This window comes from Doryrhamphus excisus, linkage group LG21 (genome assembly GCF_037039965.1).
Source record: "Doryrhamphus excisus strain RoL-2023G ecotype Guam linkage group LG21, RoL_Dexc_Guam_v1.1, whole genome shotgun sequence".
Taxonomy (NCBI): Eukaryota; Metazoa; Chordata; class Actinopteri; order Syngnathiformes; family Syngnathidae; genus Doryrhamphus; species Doryrhamphus excisus.
This window is the reverse complement of record NC_136377.1, coordinates 2,951,711-2,966,753: the sequence shown is the minus strand read 5'-3', so window position 1 is coordinate 2,966,753 and position 15,043 is coordinate 2,951,711. Positions and strand designations below refer to the sequence as shown.

At 38.6% G+C, this 15,043-nt stretch overlaps 1 protein-coding gene and 1 long non-coding RNA gene across 9 annotated transcripts in view; one reads left to right on the top strand and one right to left on the bottom strand.

Annotated features, from left to right (window-relative positions):
* LOC131138012 (uncharacterized) overlaps positions 1–15,043 on the bottom strand; it is a 55,524-nt gene that overhangs the window by 14,055 nt on the left and 26,426 nt on the right. The gene's annotated exons all lie outside the window — the stretch shown is intronic.
* Positions 7,909–15,043, top strand: part of LOC131138013 (uncharacterized) — a 30,052-nt gene continuing 22,917 nt past the window's right edge. For 2 of the 5 annotated variants that reach the window (XR_013625169.1, XR_013625167.1), the window contains exons 1-3: positions 8,557–8,596; positions 10,875–11,038; positions 12,546–12,684. Coding sequence is in view for 2 of the 5 variants with exons in the window: in XM_078787629.1 (XP_078643755.1) it covers positions 10,858–11,038; positions 12,546–12,684 (320 nt within the window). In the remaining 3 variants the exon portion in view is untranslated. Of the gene's footprint in view, positions 7,946–8,556; positions 8,597–10,849; positions 11,039–12,545; positions 12,685–15,043 lie in introns of those variants that run through there. The other 3 variants (XM_078787629.1, XM_078787630.1, XR_013625168.1) reach the window with 2 other exon arrangements.

Sequence of the window (15,043 nt, the reverse complement as noted above, 5' to 3'; positions counted from 1 at the left end):
TAACTCAGAATATTGTGTAACTTTTTTTAAATATATGTAATTATTTTTAAAACTATTTTAAAAATATATATAGTAAGTACAGTTAAATTGTAATATTTGACACTGTGATTCTTAAATGGCTTTTTTTAATGGTGAAAAACAAGCTTTTGCTAATGAGTTAGCTTACCTGGGGGAATATATCCTGGGATAGCCAAATGACAAAAACACGAGACTATTTTGTAGTTTTTAATGTGCGAATTAAATAAAAATATATACAGTAAGTACAGTTAAATTGTAATATTTGACACTGTGATTCTTAAATGGCTTTTTTAATGATGAAAAACAAGCTTTTGCTAACGAGTTAGCTTACCTGACAAACACTAGGGAAGCATGTCCTGGGATAAGTCAGAATATTTTGTAACTTTTTTTTAAATATATGTAATGATTTTTTAAACTATGGCAAGTATTGTTAAATTGTAATATTTGACACTGTGATTCTTAAAAAATATTTTCTTAAACCTTTTTTATGGTGAAAAACAAGCTTTTGCTAATAAGTTAGCTTACTTGACAAACACTGGGAAAGCATATCTTGAGATAGCCAAATGACAAAAACTCAAGACTATTTTGTAGCTTTTAATGTGCGGATTAAATACAAATATATATATAGTAAGTACAGTTAAATTGTAATATTTGACACTGTGATTCTTAAATGGCTTTTTTTATGGTGAAAAACAAGCTTTTGCTAATGAGTTAGCTTACCTGACAAACACTGGGGAAGCATATCCTGGGATAATTCAGAATATTGTGTAACTTTTTTTTTTAACTATAGCAAGTATTGTTAAATTGTAATATTTGACACTGTGATTCTTAAAAAATATTTTCTTAAACCTTTTTTATGGTGAAAAACAAGCTTTTGCTAATAAGTTAGCTTACTTGACAAACACTGGGAAAGCATATCTTGAGATAGCCAAATGACAAAAACTCAAGACTATTTTGTAGCTTTTAATGTGCGGATTAAATACAAATATATATATAGTAAGTACAGTTAAATTGTAATATTTGACACTGTGATTCTTAAATGGCTTTTTTTATGGTGAAAAACAAGCTTTTGCTAATGAGTTAGCTTACCTGACAAACACTGGGGAAGCATATCCTGGGATAATTCAGAATATTGTGTAACTTTTTTTTTTAACTATAGCAAGTATTGTTAAATTGTAATATTTGACACTGTGATTCTTAATTTTTTTTTTCTTGGTGAAGAAAACAAGCTTTTGCTAATGAGTTAGCTTACAAATACTGGGGAAGTATATCTTGGAATAGCCAAATGACAAGAAAACTCCAGACTATTTTGTAGCTTTTAATGTGCGTATTAAATAAAAATATACACACGAAGTACAGTTAAATTGTAAAATTTGACATCCAAGTATTGTTAAATGGCTTTACAATGTTCCTTCCTGGTACAAATTAAGCTAGTTTACGTGCATACGCCGCCATTTTGGGGCTAGTCACATGACAACCACTCCAAAATGTTTCTTATGCATCACTTAGGGATTTAATGACTTCAACTAAGGCTCATTTTGACATATTTAAAATCTTATTACGGGTTGCATGTACACCGGTTATTAATAAACAAAACACCGAAACCTGGCATCAACATTTAAACATGAAAGAAACTGAAAAGGTCAAAGATGGAAAAGCAATCGGAGTTTTTGCAATGTGTTGCTTTCATGCTCCAACGCTTGTTTGACTTTCAACAAAGTTGCTAATCTCCAGTGCGGGGTTAGCAGAATATCTATTGGCAGCGTGATGTTTATTGGATGCTTGGCAGGCGGCTTTGCTTTGTTACTCTTGATGATTTCATCAGAGGGCTTCTGTGCTGCCAGACTTGACTGCGTGTCAGACAGACCCTAATAAAACTGTCTGGCTGTTTTGTGGGCGCCGCATCTGACTGCTCAGCACTTGTCGCACTGTGCCCGGGCTGTTTGGTATTCATGGGGCACGGCGGCCCTTTCGGCTCTTGCTGGGGGAATTCTGGAGCACAGACACTGATCATTTGGCATCCGCCGTGCTCAATACCGAACCAAACGGGAGGCGGCGGCGACGGGGGGAAGAAAAAAAAAAACATAATTAAACAGAGCGCGAGGTCGGAGACAAAGACAGGGAAGGGTTTTAAACATATCACCCAGCCGCATTCCTCATGCGGAACGGAAATAAGAAGTGCAAAACGCTAAGCGGGTCAAACTGGAAACAATGAATTATCTTCACATCTTTCACCTCGTTTATTGTAATCACATGCTTGTCGTCTTTTCCATTACGTTTTTATCATTTACAGAAATGACTAACTCGGTTTTGGCTTATTACGGACATGGAAAAATACTCAAGAGGACATAAGAATCCCACCAAACTGTGGCCGCAATCATTAATATTGATATGTTGTCGCTAACGAACCGACAGTGGCTATATCTTATTGTCTGTCTCTTGTGCTCTCCGCCTGCCAGGTATAACTGCCGCTCGTATTTTATTCATATTATTGATTTCCCCGATAAATTGACAAACTCGTTTGGAAATAATAAGTCACGACAATTACTCTCGATCCTGCATACAACTCTTCGACATTTTATTGTAAAATTTATTAACTGTATTTTGTTAAATACAACGATTTATTATGAAATAGTCTGTGACCACTAAAATGTAACATTTATTCCTGAGGATTTTTCAATATAAACACAACAACAACAAAAACAAAAAAAAGGCCTATACAGGAACAAAATGATTAAAATTTTAATCGGATTAACCACAGTTTACAAATGAATTAATCATGATTAATCACCATGCATGTCTCTTGTATGTTTCTATATTTTTTCTGAACTAGACTATGGGCTGGAGTTACAGGTACACAACAACAATCTGACAAAAAAAGGTCCTATACAGGAACAAAAATGATTACAATTTTAATTGGATTAACCACAGTTTACAAAAGAATTAATCATGATTAATCACCATGCATGTCTCTTGTATGTTTCTATATTTTTTCTGAACTAGACTATGGGCTGGAGTTACAGGTACACAACAACAATCTGACAAAAAAAAGTCCTATACAGGAACAAAAATTATTAAAATTTTAATTAGATTAACCACAGTTTACAAATGAATTAATCGTGATTAATCATCATGTATTTATTACATGTCTCTTGTATGTTTCTATATTTTTTCTGAACTAGACTATGGGCTGGAGTTACAGGTACACAACAACAATCTGACAAAAAAAAGTCCTATACAGGAACAAAAATTATTAAAATTTTAATTAGATTAACCACAGTTTACAAATGAATTAATCGTGATTAATCATCATGTATTTATTACATGTCTCTTGTATGTTTCTATATTTTTTCTGAACTAGACTATGGGCTGGAGTTACAGGTACACAACAACAATCTGACAAAAAAAAGGCCTATACAGGAACGAAATGATTAAAATTTTAAATTGGATTAACCACAGTTTACAAATGAATTAATCATGATTAATCACCATGTATTTTATTACATTGTCTCTTGCATGTCTGTATATTTTTTCCGAGCTAGGCTATGGGATGGTGTCACAGGTACTTCCGACAGTGTTGTCATTTCATAACGCAGTACAGTACAGTACAGTACAGTACAGTACAGTACAGTAAAACTAAAAGATACCAGACACTTATACGACATAATTAAACTAGGCCATCTGTGCTGTCGTTCTATTTTTGGGACTTCTAGAATGACCTTTAGTTGTTGAGTAGACGTTGATGCTCAGAGTTCGGTGAGTCCATAAATGCACCTTTGCATGTGCGAATTCATACTGAAATATCGATACCTCCGATACCTCTAATATTCTCCAATCTAAGTATCGTTACTTTTGATACTTTGGTCATTTAAAGTAATTAATATTTGTCTGAAATGTTTTTCTGTTGAAATGATGACCGATCGTAAACAGCGACGTGTAAATCATTCTTATAGTAGTTATTAATAATTAATCATTTATTTTGATACGTATGTGATTGTGTTTTTTGTGTTGTTGTTGTTGTTATTAGCTTGGCTATATTACAAATCTCCCCGCGAAATCGACATGCTTCAGGGTTTAAAATAAGCATAAACTACTGAAATTTATTATTAAATTAGTAATTTATCAAAATTAATAATTTAGTTACTCAATAAATTAATAACAACAATTGAATGTTTTTGTATTATTTATGCTATGATATGAAATACAAGACTTTTTACATTTTACCAGACTGTATGCTGTTAAGGTGTTAAGGTAGGTATGGGTGCACCGTCATAACAGAGAGGCGTGGCTTGCAATGAACGGAATGACCTTCACATGTTTCATATTTCCAAACCCAGCTTGACGTGGATGTCCCCCGATTTTGGATTAACCTTTGCAATAAGATTGACTGCTGTAATTATCGGAGAACCCACCGCGAATGAATGATAGAATCTTATTCACGGTGTATTTACACGTTTCAATTTTGCGTCTCATGGCTGCAAGTAGCTATGATGCTTTCAAGGACCACTGAACAAAATCAGTAAAGCATAAAAACATGAATGTAAAAGTGTAAAAACAGTGGAATATGTATGTTACCGTGTTTGATAGCCTATTTTTATGCTGTAAAGCTAACTTTTCGGCAACGTGTTTTTTTTTTTAACAACTTTGGTGTATTGCCAGAGCTTATCAGCATTAGCTCGAGGTGTGGCACTGTCCTGTCCTCCCTCGTCCACATCATCCCAACATTTATTACAATTTCATTTAGAGTTACGGCGAGTGACGTCATTAAAACGACAATAAAAGCAGACATGCACGATTCCGTCGATGTATAAGCGAATGATCATTTAGTCTCCTTTTCATGTATGAAATATCTACGTTATGACCGCCAAAAGTCGATTGTGCCCTCCGCCCACGTCCCAAGAGCCTAACCTGTGATATTTTTATCAGGAGAGCTCACAAGTTAGGGTCTCAGGGAGCAGGTGAAGTACGACAGAGTCTACAGACGAGACGAGGCGTTTGTATTAACAATTCCAGTTCTCTTTCTTCTCTCGCTCTATCACTCTCTCTCTCTCTTTCTCGAACACACACACACACACACACACACCGGTACTCGCATTGTTGATTCTCCACAAAACTTTGTCCTGGTCTGACTCTTGGTAAGACATACAGATGTTCCTATAGAACAAAAGGCGAGAAAAATGACAGCAGCAAAAAAAAAAAAAAAAAGGGTGTAGATTTGTTGCAGACGACTGAATGATTTCCCCCACAAACACAACAACAAGCCTGCTGTGTGCTAACTAGCCTTTGTGTTTCAAAAAAGGAAAAAGCGCCGCAGCAAAGCAGCCTCTTTGTCCTCCAGCGCCGGACCATCATTAGTCTAGATTTTTGTCTCCAGTAGGACCTGGAACCGCCTCATGGGACGCTTCGTTTCCACGCTTCGAAAAAAAAAAACATTTATGAATCCTACATAGCTCGACATGGGAAAAAAAAGCTAGCTTCGGAACTTCAATTTCCGATTTCCGACTCTAAACACCTTAAATGGCAGCAATACGCCGGAAAACTGTCCGAAAAGACACGGAATATATTACAGTTGTGGAATAACCCAACAAAGTAGAGTAAATATTAACAGAGAGATATTGGAGACATTCCCATGTCATATCATGTACCCAAACACACGTCTGACACCCCCCCCCCAAACACACACACACACACACACACCCCCGCCCAAACCCACTGCATCCACACACTCCCCTCCCGCCACACGACTCCACCCCCTCAGAGAGAGAGAAAAAAAAAAAATCAAACAGATGCGTCTGACTGTCTTCTCTCTAGGGAAGGCCGAGTAAAGTGTCGGCTTCCGGAAAAGAGCAACGCTCATTCTTCGCCTTTTGTTCTCCTCCTCTGAGCGATAGATGAGGAAGAAGAGGAGGCAGCGGGAGAAAGAAGGCATTAAAGGGAAAGGTACATGATGTTGGGGAGGGTGGGTGGGTGGGAAGATGAGACGTCTGCGGGAAGTCGTGGCCGGATGCAGGTCAGTGAGGTCGGAACCCCCCCACACATAAACACACACACACAAATGCCCCCCCCCCCCCCCCCCGCCCCCCTCGGCATCACTCCATCTCAACATCTTCACTACCACCTCCAGACACGGGGACACCAAACGCGTCATAATTTCATCCTCCCTCCAAGCGTCTGCCAACGATCAGGTCCCATCACTGGAAAAAACAAAAAAAAAAAAACCAAAAAACCTTTGCTCCCGCCGGATGCATCCTGCTACCAAATCCCCACCCCCCCACCCCACCACTCGCCCCCCCATCTCCACCCCGCACCCATGTGACTGCCCTCCATCCAAGCCTCGCCCCTCCCATATTATGACAGCAGGTCTGTACCTGTCTGCTTGGCTCTCCTGTCTGCAGCTGCTTTGCCCAAAGTGAGCTACTGCAGCAGGAGTCTGCAGCAACAGCCTTGCTCTTTCTCTCCCTCCCTCTCTCTCTAACACACACACATACACACACACACACACACACACACACCCTCCATCCAGTCTTTGTTGGTGAACACATTCCTCCCTATATGCTGATCAATTTCTTGTCTTTTTTCCAGCGGTGCTCAAACAAAACACGTAATACCGCAGCAAAACGATAACAATAACATGCACGTGCATATCGCCATAAATGGCCTCTCACGTGAAAATTGAGTACAAAGTGTCATCGGAGAAAACGCACACAAACAAGGGGTGTGTTTACACACACACAAGTCACCGCAAGAGACGACAGCGGAAATGAAATGAAAATGAAACTACATACAGTAGTACATCCCGATATAGAAGTAATTCTAATATTGTATGTGCAAATGTGAACACAAAAAGATGATCCAATATTTATATCCGGAAGCCTAAAAATCACAACCTTTATATTTTAATAATTCACAGCAACTACGCCGTCAAAGCGTAAAGCGGCACATTCCCACCGAGAAGCCTGATGTGCAAAGTCACCGTGCTACATTTTTAACCTCTAAGAATCCACAATGTGTTCAAATCAGTCCTGTGCCGGACTTGAACTCATGAAATCACATATAGGAAGCTTTCTGGAGTGTGTCATGTGACTATATGAGGATACAGTATCCTTACATAAGCTAGCTCATATCCAAAAGCGTATTTTTTTTGCCATTAAAGCACATTTTTAAGTCAATTAACATATATTTATTGAATCAATTTATACAAAAAAACAAGCTACAAAACAACTTGAAGTGGTTGTCACGTCTGGACACGGCGGCCCCAAAATGGCAGCGTGTCAGGTAAGCTAGCTCATATCCAGAAGCGTATTTTTTTTGCCATTAAAGCATATTTTAAAGTCAATTAACAATTGTAGTGCTTTAATTGGGTGTCAAATATGACAATCCAACTGTATTTACTATATTTATTGAATCAATTTATACGAAAAATAAGTTATAAAACAACTCGAAGTGGTTGTCACGTCTGGACACGGCGGCCCCAAAATGGCAGCATGTCAGGTAAGCTAGCTCATATCTTATCTCATAGCTTGTTTTTTTTGCCATTAAAGCACATTTTTAAAGTCAATTAACAATTGTAATGCTTTAATTGGGTGTCAAATATGACAATCCAACTGTATTTACTATATTTATTAATCAATTTATACAAAAAAACAAGCTACAAAACAACTTGAAGTGGTTGTCACATCTAGACACGGCGGCCCCAAAATGGCAGCGTGTCAGGTAAGCTAGCTCATATCCAGAAGCGTATTTTTTTGCCATTAAAGCACATTTTTAAGTCAATTAACAATTGTAATGCTTTAATTGGGTGTCAAATATGACAATCAACTGTATTTACTATATTTATTGAATCAATTTATATGAAAAATAAGTTATAAAACAACTCGAAGTGGTTGTCACGTCTGGACACGGCGGCCCCAAAATGGCAGCATGTCAGGTAAGCTAGCTCATATCTTATCTCGTAGCTTGTTTTTTTTGCCATTAAAGCACATTTTTAAAGTCAATTAACAATTGTAATGCTTTAATTGGGTGTCAAGTATGACAATCCAACTGTATTTACTATATTTATTAATCAATTTATACAAAAAACAAGCTACAAAACAACTTGAAGTGGTTGTCGTGTCTAGACACGGCGGCCCCAAAATGGCAGCATGTCAGGTAAGCTAGCTCATATCCAGAAGCGTATTTTTTTGCCATTAAAGCATATTTTTAAGTCAATTAACAATTGTAATGCTTTAATTGGGTGTCAAATATGACAATCCAACTGTATTTACTATATTTATTGAATCAATTTATACAAAAAACAAGCTACAAAACAACTTGAAGTGGTTGTCACGTCTAGACACGGCGGCCCCAAAATGGCAGCGTGTCAGGTAAGCTAGCTCATATCCAGAAGCGTATTTTTTTGCCATTAAAGCATATTTTTAAGTCAATTAACAATTGTAGTGCTTTAATTGGGTGTCAAATATGACAATCCAACTGTATTTACTATATTTATTGAATCAATTTATATGAAAAATAAGTTATAAAACAACTCGAAGTGGTTGTCACGTCTGGACACGCCGGCCCCAAAATGGCAGCATGTCAGGTAAGCTAGCTCATATCTTATCTCATAGCTTGTTTTTTTTGCCATTGAAGCACATTTTTAAAGTCAATTAACAATTGTAATGCTTTAATTGGGTGTCAAATATGACAATCCAACTGTATTTACTATATTTATTGAATCAATTTATACAAAAAACAAGCTACAAAACAACTTGAAGTGGTTGTCACGTCTGGACACGGCGGCCCCAAAATGGCAGCGTGTCAGGTAAGCTAGCTCATATCCAGAAGCGTATTTTTTTGCCATTAAAGCATATTTTTAAGTCAATTAACAATTGTAATGCTTTAATTGGGTGTCAAATATGACAATCCAACTGTATTTACTATATTTATTGAATCAATTTATACAAAAAACAAGCTACAAAACAACTTGAAGTGGTTGTCACGTCTGGACACGGCGGCCCCAAAATGGCAGCGTGTCAGGTAAGCTAGCTCATATCCAGAAGCGTATTTTTTTTGCCATTAAAGCACATTTTTAAGTCAATTAACAATTGTAATGCTTTAATTGGGTGTCAAATATGACAATCAACTGTATTTACTATATTTATTAATCAATTTATACAAAAAATAAGCTACAAAACAACTCAAAGTGGTTGTCACGTCTAGACACGGCGGCCCCAAAATGGCAGCGTGTCAGGTAAGCTAGCTCATATCCAGAAGCTTATTTTTTTTGCCATTAAAGCACATTTTTAAGTCAATTAACAATTGTAATGCTTTAATTTGATGTTTAATATGACAATCCAACTGTATTTACAATATTTACTGAATCAATTTATACAAAAAACAAGCTACAAAACTTGAAGTGGTTGTCTTGTTGGTTAGCATATTTCCAAAAGCTTATTTTTAGCTCCTTTAAAGCCATTTAACGACTCTAATGCATTAATAGGGTGTCAAAAATACAGTCCTATTGAATGACTACATATAAAACAAAGTATGGACATAACACCATTGGGCTAATAGCTAAGATGCTAATAAGACACTCGATAAATGTCACTGTTTCAATGATTTTCAGTGAGTATATGTTTGTGTTTGCTACACAAAAGATGTCAAGTTAGGTTATTTTAAAATAAGGCATACATTTAGCATTTAGAACAACATAACGCAAGTCATGCATAATTAAAAAGAAAAACCTTTTAATACGTCGAAAAATTTGTATTTAGCTTTGTAGCGGAATGTTCCAAGTCACGGCTAACTAGCAATACTCTATACTACCAAAACGCCAGGGGGGCGATGTTTTCCCGAGCGTGAGCAACCACAACTCTTACAGACTAGCTATTTAGCTTCCTGTGTAGAAATAGATATCAGTGTGCACAAATCTAGAAAACAAAAACGGCATTACTCCCAACACTGCATGTACATATCACGTATCTTTTAGTCATAGGTTCAATAAAACATTAAGAAAGTAACATACACTCATATTACATGAATGTATTTCATTTTATATAAAAAGCTTGTTTTCATTTATGAGAAATATGTCCTATCACTTTCAATACTCTTGATAGATTCGGACTATGACCCTGGTTGTCAGCGAGGGGACGATGAGTAAGATCTGCAAATGATATCATTGATTGATTATGCCTTTAACAAAAACGAAAAACAGTCCCGCGTCTTTTATGGATCCTGGATTTCTTTCTTTCTACAGAAGAAAGGCTAGCCAAGCGCCGGACATGCGACAATCCCGCAGCCAATGTCAAAACCGTGGCCAGGTTGAAGTCTATGGGGGATGGTTCGCCGTCACCGACCGCCTCAGCGATAGCGGCAGTGGCGCAGAGACGGAGGGGGGGGGGGGGTTAGGAGTCGCTCTATGCTTAAAGCCGGCGGGGGCCAGCTGGCGGCCGTATAGGTGATCAATCAGCTCCATTACAGCAGTGTCACTGCAGAGTCTGGAGCGTCCTACCCATCACCCCTCTGTGTACACACACACACACACACACACATTAGCCGCATCGTATCTAGTCTAGACTGGAAATAGAAGCCATTTGAGTGATGAAAATGCTCCACTAGAGCCAACGCCGTGCAGTGACAGATAAGCAATCCAGTCACTGTTACACACAAATGACATTTTTAGATCCGTTTGAATTGCACAGAAGATGAAGTAGTTCAAAGCATCCAAAAATAGGACAGGCTGTTTTTCATTCTTAAGTTGCACCGACAATGAACCCACAGAAATGATGCAAGCAAGAGACGCTCAATATGCGATGAAGCAACGCCTTTTCCAGCCCGGCCACAGGGACATAAATGACCATCATGTCTTGTCACACCAGTCAGCAGATCCTGCCCTTGTCCCCTGCCCTTCTCCAATCAATGCCATTGATCTGTCCCGGGGGGGTCAAGGGGCGAGAACGTATCAATAGGAGAAGAGTGGCTGATGCAGCATTCAGAGACGGGCTGACTCCAGACAGATCGATGACGTCCCTGTCTGCCATTGGTGCGTATGATTATTCATTTGCCATTTACTCAGCTGCGTTTGGAGAACAGTGGGATGCTTAGAAAGTGACAATATGGGGCAGCCAGATCTGACCAGTTTAGTCTGCCCGGGGAGAACTCTGAAACTGATATAGTGGCAGCCGACAGTCCTTTTTGGGTAAATATTGAAAATAATATATGTAGTCACAATTTACAATGTATTAACTCATTTGGTCGCAGCCCAAAAGAAGGTTTCCCAAAAGCAGTCCCTCTCGGTACTGTCCATTTTTGATGATTTTTACACTTTTGACATTTTTGGTTTTGACATTTTTGATTATGATTTTCAGTTAATAATGTGTTGTTGGGCTGCATAGACCAAAATATGTCTGTCTGTGTCCATCTTTTTGGTCAATGTTTGTATACACAAAAAGATAAACTAGGTTAGACTAAGATAGACTAAGGTTAGACTATCATCTTTCATCCGGAAAAAATAACTTTTCCGTTTTTCCGTTTTTCACACTGCACCAAACATGATCTCTTCTACTGTGCAGTTGCATCATCACCTCTTTGTACCTCTCGCATTAAAAACATGTATAAATACGTCTTTGGGAGTGAACGATTAGGATGAAATAAACTTATAAACTCCACTGGACCTCATCCAAATTTACTCTCCAGCGCGGTCACTGAGGTCCGAGGGCCAGCTCCAACTTGTGGTGCCCAAGACGAGACTTAAGACCAGGGGAAACTGAGCCTTTTCTGTGGTTGGCCCAAAGCTATGGAACTCTCTCCCCTCCCAAGTAAAAAAGGCCCCCCAACATCGAAAGCTTTAAGTCTCGTCTTAAAACCCACTTTTATTCTCAGGCTTTTAACTCGGAGTGAGTCGTATGGTCCTGTGTCTTTTAGTTCTTTCTTTTTATTTTAATTGGTTTTATTTTTATACTTTTATTGCTTTGCTTCTTGTTTTTAATATTTTAGTATCTATTTTACTATTTTATGTCTTATTTATGTCTTATTTATGTCTTATTTATGTCTTATTTATGTCTTATTTATGTCTTATTTATGTCTTATTTATGTCTTATTTATGTCTTATTTATGTCTTAGTTATGTCTTATTTATGTCTTATTTGATCTTTTAGTTTTGGATTAAATTCAATTTGTACCTTTATTTATTGTATTTTATTTTTACTTTTTATTTTACTAGTCTGTGCAGCACTTTGGAAACTCTGTTAATAAAATGTGCTATATAAATAAAGCAGATTGGATTGGATAAATAAGTCTTTGGTAAAGAATGAGTTAATAACTAACTTTTTTTTGTCCTTGATTGTCACATGTAAGGAATCGACTTTCTGTTGTGCTTCAACCCCCGGCCTGACTCCATGCGAGCATAACAAATGTATGAATGTTTTGAATAACTAAAGAACCTTGAGTCTCAGGGCAGACTGACTTTTCAAAGAGGCTATTATAGCAGCTGGATGGCATGCTTGAAACACCCCTATCTAATCCCATAATTTATTTGTTCAACCATCCCAGAAATGAAGACCCAGCTGGAAGCAATGACTTTTCAATGTGCTGTTGGGCCAGTTGGACAAAGGGGAGTGCTGAGACAGCACGGTTTTCGAACCAACAATGCTTTGCTCAACACATCTGGAGGGAAAAGTGGCTTTCAGAGGTGAGAAAGATGGAAGAGTTCACGGTCCTTAAAATAATCTTGGTGCTAATCTTGTCAAAACTAATCTAAACATACGTCATACGTAGAGACAGACGGATATTCACAATCAATTGGAACACTAGACCCGTGGAATTCAACTAAAATCCAAATAGTCCCGGATCCAGAAATCGGTCCGGTCCGAACGATTGACCCCTAGGATCGGGATTTGAGTGGATTGTTCATATAATTCAGAGACTTCTTATTTTTCGTGACCTTAGTTTAAATTTGAGTGGGTATGTTTGGTCAACTGGCACTGTCCACTTTTCACTTTGAGAGCACCATGTGTATTTTCTCTCGCCTCATGGTCAATTGCCTCTCACTCAGTCTTGTTTCTTGGTCAGAGGATTTTGTGAAACTGATAAACCAGTACCGTAAAGTCTACAAAAAAGTCTCCTATCCAAACTTAAAATACTTCATAATTGATTGACTGTAGGTCCTGGTCCGTATTTTGTCCGGACTCAGACCATGTACGCTGTAGAAACCCTCCCCCTGAGGACACTAAGTGGGTTTCGAATAGAGGATAAGGGAATCTTAAAGAACCAAATTATAGAACGAGAACCAGATTGTTTATTCCTGACAACAATACCTAATACAGACGTCCGGGCTTCTCTGCAGTCCCTGTATGCCTACAAGTAAACGGGTCTGATTACATCGCAACTGCAAAAAAAAGCACCCTTCCTTTCCCTGCCCGGCCTTTTATACACTCGAGGCTGGAGTCCTGGACCAATCAGCTTTCGCCACTGCCCTTGCTCGAACCGCTTTCATGGTGTTTCGCCAATTAGTGATGCCTGCACGAGTCTATCAATGAAGACAGTATAATAAAATTCCTGCAAAGATCTACTATTAAGTTGTCAAGGGGAAATGCTGCTTGCATGAGTTCTAACCAGAATCAAGAGAAGACGTCATATTTGATTGATTGATTTTCAAATCCTCCTCCTCAAATACAAAGCTACTACATGACCAGGCACCATTGTACCTTAAAGACCTTTTGATGCCTTATCAACCCAGAAAGAACGCTGCGCTCCCAGAGCTTACATTTACTTGTGGTCTTATGAATTTTTACAAGTACAATGGGCGGTACAGCCTTCAGCTATCAGGCTTCTCTACTGTGGAACTTCCTGGTTCATTCCGGGGGGGGGTCAGAGTCAAGAGTACACTTCATCCTCGCAGACTGTTGGTTGTCTTGAATGCATGAGTTAGATGTAGCAGTTAGCTATATATCCGTAGGAATGTCGTCTTGTTTGTTTTTATGCGGATGTGTGATCATATGAAGAATAGGATCGAACTTAGAAAATAAAGGTGGATCTTGGGTTGCTCGGGAATTGCGTGGATCATATTGTCTTCCAGAAACCAGCTTGTTGACAGTGGCTCCGTTGGTCTCCAACATGAATACCAGGCAGGTGTCGGTATATCTCCAGATATAATCATAGATTAGCTAAAATAGCTGTAACCCAGGGTGACATGTAAGGGGTTTGAGCTTTTGAGATTTATCTCAGGTTTCTTGCTATAAATGTAAAAAAACACTATTCTCTTTGTTATCGTTGTCAATCCATGCTCGGTGCTTCTGCCAATTGGACTCCCCAAAGATCGCAATAAAAAAAAAAACTCACCTTTAAAGACTGGTTAGAACGCTTAGTCGAGAACAATCCAACCTGAAAGCAACATCTAATCTCCCCCACTTGAAAGCAAATGACTGCTTTCTTCTGAAACGGCTTTAAACAATAAACGAACCGTGGCGCATCTTGAAATGCTGGGAAATTGATCTTTGGTGCAGATGAAAGCACCAGTTCTTTTTAAGCCTTATCCAAAATGTAGCGCAGTTTTAGACTTAGGTGTGTACTCACACTAGGACAATCATACCGTGCCTGGGCCCACTTCACACCTGAAGCACGGCACGTTTGGCGAGTGTGGGCACACGGATCCTCGCTCAACCACGGCACACTTCCGGGTATTTTTACACAATTCCATGCCCGTGTGCGACATAGTGGAGTCATGTAATGCAATTGCTCATTGAAGGTTATTAATGATAACCATTCATTCATTTTCTACCGCCTTTTCCTCATGAGGGTTGCGGGGGGTGCTGGAGCCTATCTCAGCTGTCTTTGGGCAAGAGGTGGGGTACACCCTGGACTGGTCGCCGGCCAATCACAGGGCACATATAGACAAACAACCATTCACACTCACATACATACCTATGGACAATTTGGAGTCGCCAATTAATTAACCTAGCTTGTTTTTGGAATGTGGGAGGAAACCGGAGTACCCAGAGAAAACCCACGCATGCACGGAGGAGAACACGCAAACTCCACACAGAGATGTG